This window comes from Mus pahari, chromosome 21 (assembly GCF_900095145.1).
Source record: "Mus pahari chromosome 21, PAHARI_EIJ_v1.1, whole genome shotgun sequence".
NCBI lineage: Eukaryota > Metazoa > Chordata > Mammalia > Rodentia > Muridae > Mus > Mus pahari.
The window spans coordinates 47,699,960-47,718,194 of NC_034610.1; the positions used below are offsets into that span (position 1 = coordinate 47,699,960).

Here is an 18,235-nt window from a genome sequence, read left to right on the forward strand (position 1 = left end):
CCAGGCACTGTAACCCAGGCACTGTAGTCCAGGCACTGTAACCCAGGCACTGTAGCCCAGGCACTGTAACCCAGGCACTGTAACCCAGGCACTGTAACCCAGGCATTGTAACCCAGTCACTGTAACCCAGGCACTGTAACCCAGGCACTGTAGCCCAGGCACTGTAACCCAGGCACTGTAACCCAGGCACTGTAGTCTAGGCACTGTCACCCAGGCACTGTAGCCCAGGCACTGTAGCCCTATCTCTTAGCTATCTTCTTCCTTATGCTCAATGTAATCATTTGTTAGTCCCTGAAATGCCCATACACATTTCCAGATTATTTTAGAGATTATGGCAACCTCTTAACTGTGAGGAATACAAGCTTTTTTAAAAAGTGATCAGATATTGAGCATTTCTTACGTGTCTGTGCTGCTGTAGACACTGGGACTATAAAGAGAAGTTAATATAAATTCTAAGCTCTCTAGCTTTATAACTAACTGGGTATTAGTATCACTAAATGAAGTAGAGAGGTGAGGATCTTGCTGAGTTCATGTCTGAAGGTTTGAGCCTGTGGGCTCCATGGGATGGGAGAGATGCTACCGCGTAGTCAGACATGTGCTGTATCAGCCTTCTAGGGACATTCCGGAAAAACACAAATACAAACCAACAAAACCACCCATTAACCCTGGAGAGGAGATCTCAGACTATAGCTTCACAGGTCCACTCTTAACATTGGAAGCTGGGTGTTGTTTTCAGTTTGTAGCAGCTTTGCTGCCAGACTGCAAAGGTGACTGTGCACCAGTACAGCTTTGCAGAAGCCAATTGCCAGCTAGATTCATAGACCATGCTATGCTGAGCTCTGCCTTAAACATTTAAACAGTGCAGCCAGATTGCATTTGGAGCCTTGTACTAATTGGTTATTCAGCCATCTGGAAGAAATATAAGCAATAAAAATGCTCACACTTCAGTGTCTTGACAACGCTGTTACAGGCATTTTAGCCAACGCCTGATTCAGCATGCATGTTCATTAAATACTGAAAAGGGATGAAGGACCTGCCATTGCCTTGGTTACATTTACATGGAAATATTTTTGTAATGCATGCAGGCCGATGCAGTCTTCTGCCAGTTGTGAACAACTCAGGAGCCATCTGTAACTCATGGAAACTGGACCCTGCAACTCTCCGATTTCCCTTGAAAGGCCTTTTGCCATATGATAAGGTATGTTTTAAATCCATTGTAGGATTGGCTATCTAAGAATATCTATCCTGTTTTTTCCAGTGTTCGATGCCAGATTGCCTCTCTCTCTCTCTCTCTCTCTCTCTCTCTCTCTCTCTCTCTATCTCTCTTTAAAAAAAAAAAAAAGATTATTTTATTTTATTTTATGAGTACACTGTAGCCGTCTTCAGACACACCAGAAGAAGGCATTGGATCCCACTACAGATGGTTGTGAGCCACCATGTGGTTTCTGGGAATTGAACTCAGAACCTCTAGAAGAGCAGCCAGTGCTCTTAACCACTGAGCCATCTCTCCAGCCCCCATCAGATTGCTTGTTAATAGTCTAGAGAAGTAAATGGTGTGCGCTTTGGTTGTGTCCTTGGCTTCTGTGTCCTGCTAGGGTCTTGCTGTGTAGCCTTGGCTGGCCTAGACGCCATAGTCAGCCTTGAGCTGGCATGCTCCCTTTGTCTTTGCCTTTTAGTGTTGGCATGGCAGCTGTTCCACCAGCCCTGGCTTATGTCAGTCTACTACCCCAGTGTACTCTGTAGAGTTGCTTCTGTGGTACACCTCTGGTAAACTCTCTTTACGTAGAGTTCTTGTCTAAGGCTCTACATTTAAATACCTAATGACTCTGGATTTGAACTCAGGACATACACACATTACTATTCTGTTGGCCTTTACACTTGTCATGTTTGGAAAGAGTAATTACCTTGAAGAGAACATTTGGAACCATATCTATTCGATTTGGTTAGATTTCTAAGCAGAAGATTCTCCTTACAGTGATGTTTATGACAAATGTGACCAAGGCAAAGAGGGTGTGTTTCTGTAGTCACTGAAATTGGGGCATTTTTCTGCTGAGGAGCCACAGTCCCTAGCTACATTCCTGAGCAGTCTTGCAGATTGTGCTGGCTCCAGTCTAGTTGTCGTTAGGACTGTACCTACAAAGCTAGTTACTGTGGTTCATATCCCTAGAACTCAGAGCGATGAGGCAAGAGGTCATTGTGAGGCCCAGGCCGTCCTAGGCCTCAAAGTAAGTTTTAGATCAGAACGACCCTGCCTCAGAAAAGCACACCAACACTTGCTGTACAGCTTCTGTGTGAAACAGACTCTGCTTATTCTGTCTATAAATGATCCGTGGATGTTTATATGCCACATGAATGCAGTGCCCATAGAGGTCACACTGAGGTGTCAGATCCTCCACAGTGAGAGTTTTAAGTGGCTGTGAGCTGCCCAGTCAGTACTAGGATTGAATCCTGGCCCTCTGGAAGATCAGCCATCCCTCCAGCTTCACAAGGGGATGTGTGTGTGTGTCTCCCTGTTGTTTCAGCACACATTTCTTAGCACAAGTGGAGAAGAGAGCAGTAAGCAGAGAGCTGGGCTGAACTGAGGGGTTGGGATCTATTGAAAAGGAAAATCATTCATGAAAGCAGTAATTGTTCTTTCGTTTTACTTCACAATTCCACTAGTACAGGTTTTAAAAGCGTATCTATAAAATTCAGTTTAAAGCCAGGTGTGGTGGCGCACACCTTTAATCCCAGCTCTCAGGATGCAGAGGCAGGCAGACCTCTGAGTTAGAGGCCAGCCTGGTCTACAAAGTGAGTTCCAGGGTAGCCAGGGCTACACAAAGAAACCTTATCTCAAAAAAACTACACATAGACACACAAAATTAGTTTAAATTGCTCTCCCCTGACCCCATTTCTTCCATAATTCCATCTAAGAGATCTATAAAAATTGCAATCAAGTGACCATCATACAGATAGATAGGTAGATAGTATCTGAAGTGAACTTTGCAGTGACTGTCCAGGTGATGGCTCTGGCAGCACATACAGAAGTAAGGATGGGCATGTGTTAGGAGACTGATTGGTGGCATAGGCACTCCAGCTAACATGCAGATTCAGAATAAGCCTGGACAGAACCTCTCTCCACATGTACCTTCTGTGCCCACTCTGTTAGAACGGGCTGACACAGGCATACACTGCTCTCCTGAACTCTATGTGCTTAAATATAACATTGGCCACCCGACAGCTTATACAGTTGGGAGCACAAGATACTTAGAAACAGCTGTAACCTCAGAAGAGGGTTCTAACTGTGGATGTACCTTTATAGTGGTAGTTCTGTAAACTAGATTTAATTATAAGAAATTCCGTGGGCCTCAGGATATAGCTCAGTAGTTAAGTGAACTGACTGTTCTTCCAGAGGTCCTGAGTTCAATTTCTAGCAACCATATGGTGGCCCATAACTATCTGTAATGGGATTTGATGCCCTCTTCTGGTATGCAGGTATATATGCAGATATAGAGCACTCATACATAAAGATAAATAAGAATATTTATAAAAAAATTGTGTGTTTAGTTACATAGAAACTTCTGGAAAATTGTCAATTTGCACAGAAAGGAATTAAAGATGCTTCATTAAGTCTAATAAATATGGCCAAGGACAAAAGCTTATCTAAACTGACAGTTACAAACTTGACATTACAAGTACAGTCTCTGAAGGAGAAACTAAATGTTTCGTTTTCAGGAAGAGGGGAAATGAAAAGGTCTGATTCAAGTGTTGTCTTCACTTGTAACCCTTAGAAGGCCTTGACAAAAGCTTTCACCTTGTTTTTGAAATGAAAGACCCAGGGTAGAAACCTAACCTGTAAGCAATAAATGTCATTTTTTCCCTACTAGATTTTGCCTACTATGGGAAGGTAAAAAGTGCCTGAGGAGAGTCTCCTCTTAATTACAAATAATTTAAATTCACCTTTGTTAATCTTGAAGCAATAATTTCTTTTTTCTTTCCTTTAAAGGATCTGTTTGAACCACAGACTGCTTTGTTGAGATATGTATTGGAGCAACCTTATTCCAGGGATATGGTCTGCAATATGCTAGGTTTAAATAAGCAGGTACTGTATTATGTGGAAGCCATAAGTCTGTAGATCTGCACTGTGCTATTTTCTTTGCTGTAGCTCACCAAGCAAAACAGTTAAGAGCTCTTTGATAACGTTTTCAGATACAGGTTATTCAACAGTGTATTCTGATACGGTTTATATATATTACATTAAGAATGTTGACATTAAAGGGAGGTATTTTTAAAATTGGTTTGTTTTGCATTGCTTTTTTCCTATAAGGCCAGTTTCAAGTTCCCTCTTGCCAGAGAAACCTACACATGACTTAACCGTAGTTTTTGACCTTTTGTTGTTGTTGTTTGCTGTATTTTTATAACCCTGATATCCTCAGAGTGGCCGCCTTGCTGACTTTTCCTTTTTTTTTTTCCCCTTTTTTTCCCTCTCTTTCCTTTTGGCGTGTCGGTGGTTGACGTGTGGGCGGGTTTGTGCTGACTGGGGTTCCTTGAGGCTGGCCTCATAGTCACCGTTTTGTCTCTTCTTTTTTTCTTCCTTTATTTTTGTTCTGTCCTGTCTTGTCCTGCCCATCCTCCAATGCTCTAGACCTTGAACATTGCTCAGGTATGTTCACAACCTTACTGTTGTATTGTGACTAACGATACGCTGGCCGCTCTGTAGCCGCTGATTCATTTAGACAGTACGTGTATGGTCGGGGCTTGAAATTGGCGGGACCATGCTGAGACCAAGGCCACTGAAAACCTTCTTGGGATGTGAGAGTTCTTTTTGGTGGATGGTTTTTGTTTTTTTTGTGGTTTTTTGAAATATATATATGTATATTTGAAATAAATATATATATATTTGGTTTCTTGGCTTTTTTAAAGAAAGAGACAACACTTGGCACTCAGTAAGCCTGTCAGTTTTTGATCGTTTTTTTACCCCCCAACTCCATTTTACTGTTTTCATTTTAGGGCTAAAGTTAGCCTGATGGAATTTTCAGAGTTGGAAAGATTGATGGTAACCTCATATCTTTCCAGGCTATTAACAAAAACAAATAACAACAACAAAAATCCTTCTATTTATTTGCCTTAAAAACCAAAACAATTTCAAAAAGGAATGAAAAATAGAACATTTTCATAGAGATATGCTGCCTTCAAAAGTCAGAGTGGTAAGCTCTAAACAGGGAAGGCTTTTTGGAAACATGGGGATTGATTAAGAAATGTCACACTCTTAGGTGACCCCACACTGCTTTGTCAGTCTTTGCCAGATGTGCCCTTCTCTTAGAGCGGGCTCCTCAGGTACGCCCTGCTTGTGGCAGGAGACAACCACTGCGCTACATCCAATAAGCTGAACTCTGCTGCGGCCCAGGCCATTCTGGGCTTCGCACCTTTGAGAGTTTAAGCACAACAGTGGTCCTAGTTGATTTTGGTAACAGTCTTTGAGCCCAGCATATAAAATTGAGCAGCTTTTTGGTTTTAAGAAGATGCTCTTTCTAGGCTCTGTAAGGTGGCGTTGCTGTTTGCAATACCATAGTGAAGGTTGTGCCAGTGCTTCCATTGATAAAGCCCTATTTTTACGGACATACGGCTTGGCCATACAACTTGCTCAGTGTTGAAACTGCATGCCAAACTCACCACAGGAGCAGTGCCTCTTTTATTATTTTCAGTTTTTTTTTTTTTCCTTCTAAAAAATGACCAAGTTTACTTGTTTGGAAGAGCCTTTGTAAAGTGAAACTGAAACTCCCTGACCACCAAAGCCCCTGACAGTTCCCTCCTGTAACCTGTCACATTAACTCTGGCCCGCTTTCACTTGAGCTAGAGGTAAGTATTAGCTAACTTTGCAAGAATGCTTCACTCTTTGAAGACTAAGTTTGAGTGAGCATTACACCATACTCAACTCATTCCTCTTATAATTTGGTGGCTGTCATTGGAGCTGCAAGTATATCCCCCAGATAGCCTTAGGTACCTGTGGCTCCCCTCCTCCCCAGATGGCCTTAGCCACCTATGGCTCCCTCCTCCCCAGATGGCCTTAGCCACCTATAGCTCCCTCCTCCCCAGATGGCCTTAGCCACCTATAGCTCCCTCCTCCCCAGATGGCCTTAGCTACCTATAGCTCCCTCCTCCCCAGAAGGCCTTAGCCACCTATGGCTCCCTCCTCCCCAGATGGCCTTAGCCACCTGTAGCTCCCCTACTCCTTGGAGGAAGGAGGCAGCTGTCCTCAAAATAGAAATTGACAAAATAATTCAAGAAGAGTTTTTATGATCTGATCATTTTAATAACAAGTTTCAACCTATAAAAAGTTTATGACTAAGACATAAATCCATAAAAAATAAAGTTTATAATGGAAATGCTGACAGAACATTATTAGTATTGGTCCCACCATAGTGCAAACATTGTCAAAACTTCACAATTCATCAGTAATTGTTGTCTTAGGCAGCTCTGTAGTGAGGGGATCTACAGATGCAAGATAATATGCCGAAGTCCCTTGGTATATTATTTTACATGTGGAAAGTAGGGTATAAAAGGAGAACCAGCAGTATAAATCCATATGACTAAAACGAGTCCAGTCATCTTATTGCATCTCTCATCATCACAGAACTGTATACCCTGTGCTGTACTTTCTTGTCCTTTCTCTGACAGTGCAATAATTAAAGCTTGAAGACTTTATGACCTGTCCATATTACATTTTCCAGTAGGAATTGGGCTATGGTTAATCCTAAAATTGGTCACAGGTCATAGTAGCCCAGATCTACAGCCATAGCAAGTATAGAGTGTCGAGCTTGAACAGCAGTGGAAAAAAAGAAATATTGTGTTCTGGGTTGACGTAGAATTTCTAGTGTTTTTTTCTTATGAATAAAAGCATTCTAAGTCATGTGTACTTCCCTAGCTTGTGTATGTTGTGCATGGGAGCCAGTACTAACTGGCTCTGGTTAGCAACCTCCTTGGTTAAAGCAGGGATTAATAGAATTGAGAGAGATGTATTCCTCCCAACTTGTTCTGAAGACAGTATTAAAATTCATTTAAATTACTGTTTAGAATTAACTTAACCCCTTGTAAGTAAAATTTGTGAAATGTTTAATGCAAAAGTGAGCTGTTATTTCAAAAGCGCCCCATGTCACTTAGTAGTGGGTTTGAGTGGGCACAGAAGAGCTTTGTCATGTGCAGTTGGCCAGTGGTGGGAAGGAAGCAGAGCACAGTTGAATTGAGGGTAAAACAGGGTCTGGTACACATTGAACTATTATGTAGAAAAATGATTTTTAAATACTGAATAGGATATTCTCATTATTAAAACAGGTTTAAGCTAAATATACATGTAGATATCATTTAAATGTTTGATATTTATGCTAGTGTAGTGATTCATAAATAAAATGATTGAAGTACCTCTCCAGTGTTTATGCTGCCCACTTTATAAGATAATCTGAAGTATGATGGAGACTCTTGGTTGTTGCATACTTACTTTATAGTGATTGAAAACTAAGGCAGAGTGGGTGTGCTGTCATACCCCTGGAGTCCGAGTGCACAGGAGGCTGAGGTGGGAAGACAGCCTCAAGTGTGAGTTCAGCCTGGCTTTGTAGTGAGTACTGGGTTCTCCAGAGGTACAGAGCAAAACCTCAGCTTAAAAAGGAGACTCAAGCAGAAAAGGAAAGCAGATTTACCGTTTGCTTCTTAAGATGGGTCTGCTGAGGCGCCCTAGGCTGGGATCACTGTATGACAGGCTGCCTGTACAACATACATACAGCCCCGCCCTGTGGCGGCTACAGCCAGACCAGTGAACTTTCTTGTGACGTGTATGTCCCAGGCCTCCCCTCGCTGATGCTGCCCCATGGTCAGACAGAGCAGCGTGTATCACCCCGTCTTTATGTTTGCTTCTAAGGAATGTACCTGGCTTTATCCAAAATAGTTAGCCCAGTACATATATGCTTATATTAGATACCAGGGCCTTACGTACCAGAGATTACATACTGGTGTATTTGATTCTCAGCTGAAAAGCTGGGGTGTGCTCATGAGATGTGGTATTTGTCAAAACCATCAACTTTAACTATACATTTCCCAGTTGCTTTTATCTTGTCAAAATGTTCATATTTCTGGCATTCTTCTTTAAACCATTGAGTGACTATGGAAACATGCCTGAAAACATGGAGGAGGTAAAAATCCAGCCCTTAGAAACCCAAAAAACAAATAGCCAATACAAGAAAGGGATACTCCAGAGTGACCGGTGCTCTTTCTCCTAAAATAGATTGATGGGCAGCCACCACGGATAGAGGGACAGTTGACAAATCGGCTAGTCTACAGTAGAAGCAAATTCTCGTCACTAGTTTAAAAAACAAAAAATTCCTACTGGAAATCCTGGCTTTCCTTCTTTTCACAGATTTTTCTTACTCTTGCATCCTTTGAGTGATCTCGCTGTAAACGTGTGTTGTCTGACACCTTTCTGAGGTTGTTGGTGGTTGGCAGAACTAGTAAATTTCAAGCCCTGTACACAGTAGCTGCATGCTGACTTGAGAGCTAGTCTGTAGTGTTGTCTGTTGCACCTTGCTCTGCTTCGTCCGGATAATTATGTTTGGAGGAGAAGTGCTGGAGTCTAAACTGGTGGCGTTAATACTGCTATTCGTAAACTTGTAACGTGGTTCAACTGTGATCATGGCCTTGTGGTTTTGGGAAAACATAATATGAAGCAACCATCGATGCTTACTTGTGGGGTAGATGTCTGTTTTCTTTGCATGCAGTAGGAAAGTGCAGCTACAATGGAGCTTTACAACATGGAGCTGGCGAAGCATGCAGGGGGCAGGGAGGGAGGCAGGGGGGCATTTTGTTCCCTTCCAAATTTGTCCCCATTTTGCATTTTTCTATAAATTCAAGAAATCATATCCCTTTTTCATGGCAAAAGACATCAATAATTAAATCTAAAGTATAGGGAAAATCATCTATATTTTAGTAATTGTGTTCATTAGAAAGGCTTGCAACTGCCTGCTACTGAGTAATATAGCATTTATTATTTTTTTTAAAAAAAAAAGTAAAGATGCTTTTAAAATATGGCTTAACTCTTTTGGTAAAGCATATTATACATCATTTTCACAAGCACAGATCTTTTTGCCTCTAGAAAGGGAAGTTGCATTCTCATTGTTAGTGTTTAAACCGACTCTTCTTGTTTTAGATTTTAAAATGATCTAATTTAAAGTTAAAGCTGCATTATGTTTGGCCTGCAGAGGAGGGAAGAGCAGATGCTGCTCTGGGATCAGTTTATGGTTATGGAAAAGGCTTCCATCTCAATACAGCATTATTGTCACCTCTCTCGGCGAGGGAACTGTAAACTTGGAGTCATCACTTTAAAACACTCAGGTTTACATTATTGCCTGTTTGTCTAAATCTTTAATCTCTGGAAATTCAGGCCTTTCAAGTTTTGAGTTTGCAAAAGTAACAGCATCTCCCTATAACGTCTGTCCCCTCTAACCTGCTGTCCTGAGAAAGGAATCTAGAGTGCTTTGATGGCCTTTTGTCAAATTGAAATAATTCTGTATCAAAATTAAAAATTATGCCGGGCAGTGGTGGCGCACGCCTTTAATCNCAGCACTTGGGAGGCAGAGGCAGGCGNATTTCTGAGTTCGAGGCCAGCCTGGTCTACAGAGTGAGTTTCAGGACAGCTAGGGCTACACAGAGAAAACCAAAAAAAAAAAAAAAAAAAAAAAGTAATTGGAAGTGGAAGACAAGTAAAAACTGTTTCTATGTGACTCCCTCCTCTGTGCTCACAGGACGGGATGCAGCTTTAATGGACTAGATCTAACCATAACGTCAACTCCAACTCCATCCCATGCTTCTTGGCCTCTTGTTATGATTAATGCCTGTTAAGTGGTGACATCTGTGACTAAGCAGGAGGCTTTTGGAATACTGTTTGTAATCTCTGCCTACAGCACAAGCAGCGCTGCCCTGTGCTGGAGGACCAGTTGGTGGACCTGGTGGTGTACGCAATGGAGAGGTCAGAAACCGAGGAGAAGTTTGACGATGGGGGAACCAGCCAGCTTCTGTGGCAGCACCTCTCCAGCCAGCTCATTTTCTTTGTGCTTTTCCAGTTTGCCAGTTTCCCACATATGGTCCTCTCTCTCCACCAGAAGGTATGACCAAAGGGCACCTCCTCAGAGCCAATCCTGCTGCTCCTTAGTGTGGCTCAGTCGGCTTTGAGCACTCCCGGCTCCTGGCTTCAGAGGGGACAGAAGGCAGAGCCCTAATGTTGCTTTTGTTTAGTTTTTTTTGTTTGTTTGTTTGTTTTAAGGCAGGGTCTCACATGTTGCCTGACTTGTCTAGAACTCACTGTGTAGACCAGGCTATCTTCAAGCTTATGGAGACCCAATCGCCTCTGGCTCCCCGGGATGGGATTAAAGGTGTCTGCCCCTGTACATGGATTTTGTAGCACCTTTCTGGTTTTTTTAACTTTTTACTTTCTGACTATAAACTCTAATTTGTCACTCATTCTGCATATACCCACAATGCCAGGACACATGATACAAAATGAAAAGATACTGTAGTACCACCTAGGAGACTTAAACTAAAGGGGAATGTACACACACACACACACACACACACACACTCAATCTCTCTCCTCTCCCCTCATCCATTGCTGTGATAAAACACCATGCACCATGTCCAAAAGCAGTCTGGGAAGGAAAGGGTCTATTTCATCTACAGTTACAATTTACAGTCTACCATGAAGGAAACTCAAGGCAGGAAACCAGAACCAGAAATGGATGGAGAGGTCATGGGAGGAATGCAGCTAACAGGACCATTTTCTTATCCAGCCCTGGACCATTTGCCCAGGGTGCTGCCCTGAGTAGGCTGGGCCCTCCCAGGGCGTTAATCAGTCATTAACCAAGACAGTATCCCTCAGAGTTACCTACAGGCCAGGCTCATGAAGGCAGTTTGTCACTTGAAATTCCATCTTCCCCAATGAATATGGCTTCTGTCAGGTGACCAGAAACCTAGCCAGCGCACCATGGAGACATGTTTCCCACAGAATGAGTAAAAAGGTGTCGACGTTATTGTCGATGACAGGTGTTGATGAAGACATAAGAACTTGCTTTATCAAACAAATGCTTAATGCTTCAACAATAAATAGACGTTTCCCAAGAGGAAAACATAGCAAAGTACTTTGATAACAGTAGCATTAATATTTGGAAAGATACAAAGTTGAATGAAAACTGGGAAGAAAAATAGATTGAGGATGATATAAGGAAGCCAGGTAAGCAAAGTCGGGCACGGACAGCTTCATGTGGCTACAGGAGCTTAGATTTTCTTTTGACAGCACTGAAGAGGCAGAAAAATAACAAGAATGGGAAAACTGCTGCTAGTGTCAACATAGAATAACTTCCAGTATAGAGATAGGTAATGTGACCAAAACAGTAGGAAAGACAGCACAGGAGGTTAGACAAAGGATGTTGAAGGCCTGTACCAACAATGGAGGAAGAGCCAGAGACTAGATAGATAGACTGAAAAGTTATAGGGAACTAGGTGACTGGCAGGTAACAGAAGGCTTAGCAGGAAGCTGCCATCCATTGCTGGCTCACTGGTTTCTACTTGGTAATGAGCAGGACAGGGCAACGAGTTCAATAAAGGTAAAACAAGTGGAAAAGTAAGTGTGGGGTAAGCTGGTGTCGGCTGTGAGACCTTAGGCACATCCAGTGGATGTAGCCAAGTGTTACACCCATAACGTCACTCTAGCGCGGATCCCTTTACACGCACGCGCGCGCGCGCACACACACACACACACACACACGTTGATTAAGTCTGTGCTTTGATGATTTCATACTCACATACAGTGTATTCCATTTGTTCTCAGCCCCAATGCCCTCTCTCTTGTAAACCAGAGTCTGTCTCCATGTGTGTGTGCATACGTCATTTTTTCCCATGGCTGTGTCAGAAAAAAGGGAATTAATTATAGCCTAGCTAGGAGGTGCAGAGACTTCTGCCTTTCCTGGCTGGGATGAGTAAAGTTTGTCCCTGCAGACAGTAGGTAGAGCTGCCTGCCTGGGCTTGAGAGAAGCTGCGCCAGGGTGGGAGGTCCAGGGGCCTCTTACCTACTGAGTATTGAACTTGATTCTCATGTTTAATGGTTTTTTGATATGTGTAGTTTAAAGGAGCGTGGAAAAACACATAATGTAGCCTGCTGTGCATTTTATGCCCTGCATGGAGACTCAGTAGTTACTGAACACCCAAGCTAAGATGCTGACTCCCAAGCACACACACCAAGTATGTCAGTCCCTGTTGCAGACCAGTGAGTGTGACGGTGCTAGCTAAGGAGCTTATGAGGAAGGCTTGCATACCAGCGAGGCTTATTTGTCGTTTTTGACTTGTCTATCCTTGGTCTTTCAACCAAGTTGCTTTTGAACTTGCGGTAAAAAAAAAAAAAAAAAAAAAAAAACATGTGTGAATGAAGATGTTTATTACCTCGTCACAGCCAGGAAGCAAGGGAAAAGAGAAGGGACCACTGGCCAAACAGTTACTTTAGGGCATGCTCCCAGTGACATAGCTTCCTCTCACTAGCCACTGACTCCTCAACATTCCACCATCTTGCAGCATCACCATCACGTGATGGCCAGACCTGAGTATATAAGCCTTTGTAGATCATTTGAGATCCAGACTATAACATCAAGGTGCTCTGTTAAAAATGACCCGCAGCTTTCTACACGTGTTGTTAGTCGCTGAGTGTACACTTGTACTGTAACATTTCTTACAGTTAGCAGGACGAGGACTGATTAAAGGGCGAGACCATCTGATGTGGGTGCTGCTGCAGTTCATTTCTGGAAGTATTCAGAAAAATGCGCTCGCTGACTTCCTCCCTGTCATGAAGCTCTTTGACCTGCTGTACCCAGAGAAGGAAGTAAGTGTCCCTGAGTCCTTACCAGAGCACTGGAGCTTGTCCAGTGTGTGTGCGTCCTGTGGAAAGAGGACTGGCTCACCATGTGTGCCTTCGTTTACTAGCCCGTGGCTCACTCTGATCGGTGGTCTGGGCGTTCAGACTCTTTTGTTGTTGGTCTTCTTTTTCTTTTTTTTCTTTCTTTTTTTTAAGATTTATTTATTTATTATGTGTAAGTACACTGTAGCTGTCTTCAGACACTCCAGAAGAGGGCGCCAGATCTCGTTACAGATGGTTGTGAGCCACCATGTGGTTGCTGGGATTTTAACTCAGGACCTTCAGAAGAGCAGTCGGGTGCTCTTACCCACTGAGCCATCTCACCAGCCCCCTATTGTTGTTTTTCTTGTGTATGAAATAAAGAAATTGAACAAGGTTGTTTCTAGCATCTATCTGAGGTCACAATTTGAGTATTTGTAGAAAACTCTGCTTGTGCATTCTGAGTAGCTGTATAGCTTTAAAATGTCATAATGCTCTTGATCTGTACATATCACCTAGTGGTCAAGTAATAAGTGTGTGTTAGTGCCTAGTTTTTATTTGTTGAATGGGTCTCATGGTGCCCCAACCCAGTTTTCTGTTATATAATGTGGTTGAGAAAGCATAATTTATTTTGATGGTTACCATTTTTCTAGAACCACTTTATGGAAAAGTTTTAAACCCAGGAGTGTGAAGAGAACACTAAACACTCATGTCCCTATCACCAGGACACTCTTGTTTCATGCTGCATCGTTCTTTATTATTTTTTGTTGTCGTTTTTAATGCTGGATAATTGTAATTTTAAAGTAGATTCCAGCTATCTATAGTTCATAATTCTCATATTTTCCAAGTGCTTCTGTCTTCAAGATTTTATTTTACTTTTAAGATTAAATCACAGTGTGTCCATTAGGTAGACCACATTAACATGTACAGTTGTGTTTTTATTTGTTTGTTAAAAGTTGAAATATATTTGTGAGAATTACAGAATTTATCACAATGTTACACTTTTGGGATGTGTTTAATTTTTCAAGATTAAACTTTTAAACAACTTTTGTTCATTAGTTCTGTGATAGGGAAACCTTGGTTAAGCATCTTTTATTTTGTTAACAAGTAGAAACTTGCCAACAAGAACATCTTTTTAAAACTTTATGCTGTAAGGCCTCTCATTGTAATGTTGAATAGTCAAAGAGCTATTGGGGCTAAGCTAAGGTAGGAGTTTTAACGAGTTATACTGTAAAGGATTTCTGAGATTCACATGACTGTTTAATTCTCATTCATATGGAAGTTAATTACTATTTTCCAGTGTATCCCAGTTCCTGATATTAACAAACCACAGTCAACACATGCCTTTGCAATGACTTGTATTTGGATTCATCTTAATAGAAAAGCTCAAAATGGCGACTCCACACTCCAGATCCCAATACCCCATTCCCTGAAGCTGCACCATGAGTAAGTTATTTGTTATGTGGAGCTTAACTGACTTGTTGCGTTAATAGTGGCTTAGACTGGTATTGATTTCAGTATTTGTGTGGTGTTGGATGTCTCCCACACGGCCCAGTAGGCTGATAGTTAACACTGATAGTTAATATATATGTTACAGTAAGGAACTGGCCAAGGGCAATGTCAGAAAACAACTTGACCGAGCCTTCTCATGTGCTTGGGTATCAAGACTAATTCTGGTTTTTATGTGTTACACTTTTTTTTTTTTTTTTTTTTTTTTTTGAGACAGGGTTTCTCTGTGTAGCCCTGGCTGTCCTGGAGCTCACTTTGTAGACCAGGCTGGCTTCGAACTCAGAAATCCGCCTGCCTCTGCCTCCCAAGTGCTGGGATTAAAGGCATGTGCCACCACGCCCGGCATGTGTTACACTTTTAAATTACAACTTAAAGTATCTCATCTCTTACCACCATGAGACTATTCCAGGGTTTCCCAAGTGCTCGTGATTTGGACGTAATCTAATTTAGGCATCGTTCACTCCCTGGGATGGCCAAAGAGAGAGAGCTGATGTGACTGTCCCAGAGCTGTGATGACCCAGAGAAGATGCCCCCTTAGAGAGAACTGCTCCTCAGTCTTGGTGCTAGGAAGTAGCTGGACTCCCCTTCTAGGACTACCAGATCTCTTCATAGAGCCTGTCCGTGGTGAGGGCCATGTTAGGGGCTTTTATTTTATGAAATACCCATAATCATCTTTTCATTGTGAAACCAATTATGAAGGCATTTGTTATTTAAGCAGATAATAAATAGAAATCTTTTTCATTAATTTGTGAGCTATTTCTTCATTCTCTGGAACTTAGCCTAAAATAGTGTGCATTGTGTAAAGTATATATACTTGACAAATATCCAGTAATGGTTAACTTAGGATGAAGCTCCATCTGCAATATTACCCAAGCTTTAATATGTACAGCCACTATATATTTCATCAGAAACTATAGTGTCTGTAAGAATAAAGATAGTACTAGCAACTGCATATGGTTGAAATTACTAAAATGCAGTTAACTTCATGAGTATTATTTGAGTTTTTCTGTTTAAATGTTATAGGTTCCTACAGCAGAGTCTGAGAAATAAAAGTTTACAGATGAATGACTATAAGATCGCCCTGCTATGTAATGCGTATTCCACAAACTCAGAGTGTTTTACGTTACCTATGGGAGCTCTGGTAGAAACTATTTATGGAAATGGAGTTATGAGAGTGCCCCTCCCTGGAACGAGCTGTTTGGCTTCAGCATCAGTGACTCCCTTACCCATGAACCTCCTGGACTCACTGACGGTGCACGCCAAGATGAGGTATGTTCTTTTTCTCTATCTGGGAATTGACTAAAAGAAAATGTGGTAATTTTTTTTGTAATTATAGGTATATACATGTACATATGTGTATATGGCCTGCATTTAAGAATGATTTCTTCACAAAAATGAATGTTGTTAACTATAGAAACTATAGACTATGCAGAGGAGTGTAAGGTGGATGGCGACTTTATCCTTCTCACAAGAAAATGGAAAACATTTTTGCATCCTTTTTTTCAATGAGCAAATTTATGATTTTATATATTGTGGACAAAGTGTGTTTTTGTATCTAGTTTTTCTCCTATAATAAACATGTTTTCATGTGATTTTCATCCAGAAAAGTTTTGGATTACTACAGCAAAGTTCCTTAGGAAGCTTGAGTGGCCACTCTGCATTGCTGGGTGTTGAGGGTTTGGTGGCTCCTCTGTAGTAAGGAGATATTGATGAAGTTTCCCTTGACAGCAGTTACTGTGGCGTCTGTAGCTGTGTTTGACTGAAGTCTTTTTCTTCGAGTTTTACTAAACAGTTTTCTGAAAGGAGCATTGCTGTATCCTGGAATTGAAGATGTGAAGGCTCTTGCCTTATGGAAGTCCACACCGGGACACTGTTAGAGTTGTGCTTGTTTCGGGGAAGGCAGAGAAGCTTCTGTTGGCACAAGACCTCCAGTGCCCAGGGTAGCCAGGCTGGAACTATAGTGAGGCCTGGAACAGCATGCTGAGAAGTGGGCATCAGTGCACATGGAGGCCAGCGTGTGGAGGCGCGTGGGGCAGCAGTAGGGTCTCATCTTGGGCTGACAGTTCCCTTGGCGTGGGAAGTAGAATGCTGCCTGGTAACGCTGCTCACAGATCCCTTGAGAAGGAATAGACAAGCTGAAGGTTCTGTGCACTCAATTTTTAAGTACTGACGCAAATTTAAGACTGCACTGTGAATAGGCCAAAGAAGTCTTGTCTGTAGCTCCCTAGATCCAGTGTCAGCCCTGCAGAAGCTGTGCTTTTTCCTCTCAGATGGCACCCATTGTGGCAGCCTGTGCGTTACTTCACTTGTGTATGTGGCCATTTGAGCAAATTTGTGGGTCTGGAAGCAAACATGTGGGTCTTAGCGATAATTTATTAAATAACTTTGTGCTAACTGTTTTGTGATGAATATGATAAGTGTTGCTCCCCTAAGGTACTTAGGTACTGTTTGCCAGGAGAAGCTGGCTAAAAGCACTCAGTCATGCTCTTATGGTTTGTATGGAGAGCTTGCGTTGCCCTGAGCAGAAGGATCCCTGTGCGTATCCCAGCTATGACACCCCCAGCCCTGAAGTCCTGTGTAAACTGCAGTTCGTTTCCAGTTGTCCAGACACCACTACCAAGTGTCTGATATAGCTTAAGCTTGCTAAGTGAGCCAGGTCCACTGGAACTGTTGCATTTCAGAGTCCTAAGTATCTGCCTCTGAGAAGAACAACTGTGTTTATAGACTCAGCTCTCATTTTCTCCTCTCCTCCTTAGCCTTATTCACAGCATTGCAACCAGAGTGATAAAACTGGCTCATACAAAATCCAGTGTTGCGCTGGCTCCAGCCCTGGTGGAAACTTACAGCCGTTTACTGGTCTACATGGAAATCGAGTCTTTGGGCATCAAAGGATTTATCAGTAAGACAAACTTTGCTGCTTTTTCTAATAATTAACAAGTCAGTAATTCAAAGAGCTGTCATCCAAGTGCTGAGGGTGAGCAGGGCATGAGTCCCTGGCGTTGTGAGGCCAGCCTGCCGAGACAGGACAGGGAGAGAGCAGGCAGTGACAGATGCATGCGCCGGGGCAGAGATGGGTGCTGTGGGAGTCAAAGGGCAGAACAGGCCTCCCTTAGTGTCTGAGGTGGGAGGGAGCATGGCAAGAAATGGGCATGTGCTGGTCAGAAGCCCCAAGCAGGACAGGGCCTTTCCTGCACATGCGTTCTTAGATGCAGTACTGCCGCCACCATGAGGTGAGGCTGTGTGTGGCCATGGGAAGGAGTTGTCATCCAGTGCAGCGACAGCCTGTTTAGTGTTTAGCAATTCTGAAAAATAGGTACTTTCTGACTGGAGGCACTTTTCTGATTCATTTCACCAGTAGTATGAGTTTTAACCATAGTAACTCTTTTTCCCAGAAGTGAACCCAGCTTTCTTTGGATGGAAAAAAGAATGAACAAGGAAAGACATTAGGTGTTTTGGATCTAGGTTTTGACTTTTTTGAGATAGTGTCCCCTGTTATCCAGGCTAGGCTGGCCTCCGACTCCTCATGTGAGTGAGTCTGGCTCTGAACTCTTGCGTCTGCCTCCCGAGGGTTGGAATTGTGTGCCCCCATGGCTGGCTTGGCTTGGCTTAGTTTTCTTCCTTTCCCTCCCTCCCTCCCTCCCTCCTTCCCTCCCTCCCTCCCTCCCTCCCTTTCTTTGGTGTTACAAAAGTGAATCTGTTTTAGTTACACTAGTTGCAATGGTGTACACCTGAAGTCTGAAGTCTCAGCTGAGGAAGTTCTCTGTCAGCCTGGGTAATGAAGCCCTTGGCTTCAATTGCCAGCAGTATCAAGACACACACACACACACA

At 42.6% G+C, this 18,235-nt stretch overlaps 1 protein-coding gene across 3 annotated transcripts in view; it reads left to right on the top strand.

The window, feature by feature from the left end:
• Positions 1-18,235, top strand: part of Med23 (mediator complex subunit 23) — a 47,560-nt gene that overhangs the window by 10,216 nt on the left and 19,109 nt on the right. The window contains exons 9-16 of one of the 3 annotated variants that reach the window (XM_021221043.1): positions 1,086-1,198; positions 3,986-4,081; positions 4,625-4,642; positions 9,927-10,127; positions 12,743-12,886; positions 14,199-14,344; positions 15,431-15,676; positions 17,164-17,306. In XM_021221043.1, the coding sequence (XP_021076702.1) occupies positions 1,086-1,198; positions 3,986-4,081; positions 4,625-4,642; positions 9,927-10,127; positions 12,743-12,886; positions 14,199-14,344; positions 15,431-15,676; positions 17,164-17,306 (1,107 nt within the window). The remainder of the gene's footprint in view (positions 1-1,085; positions 1,199-3,985; positions 4,082-4,624; positions 4,643-9,926; positions 10,128-12,742; positions 12,887-14,198; positions 14,345-15,430; positions 15,677-17,163; positions 17,307-18,235) is intronic. The other 2 variants (XM_029532958.1, XM_021221045.1) reach the window with 2 other exon arrangements.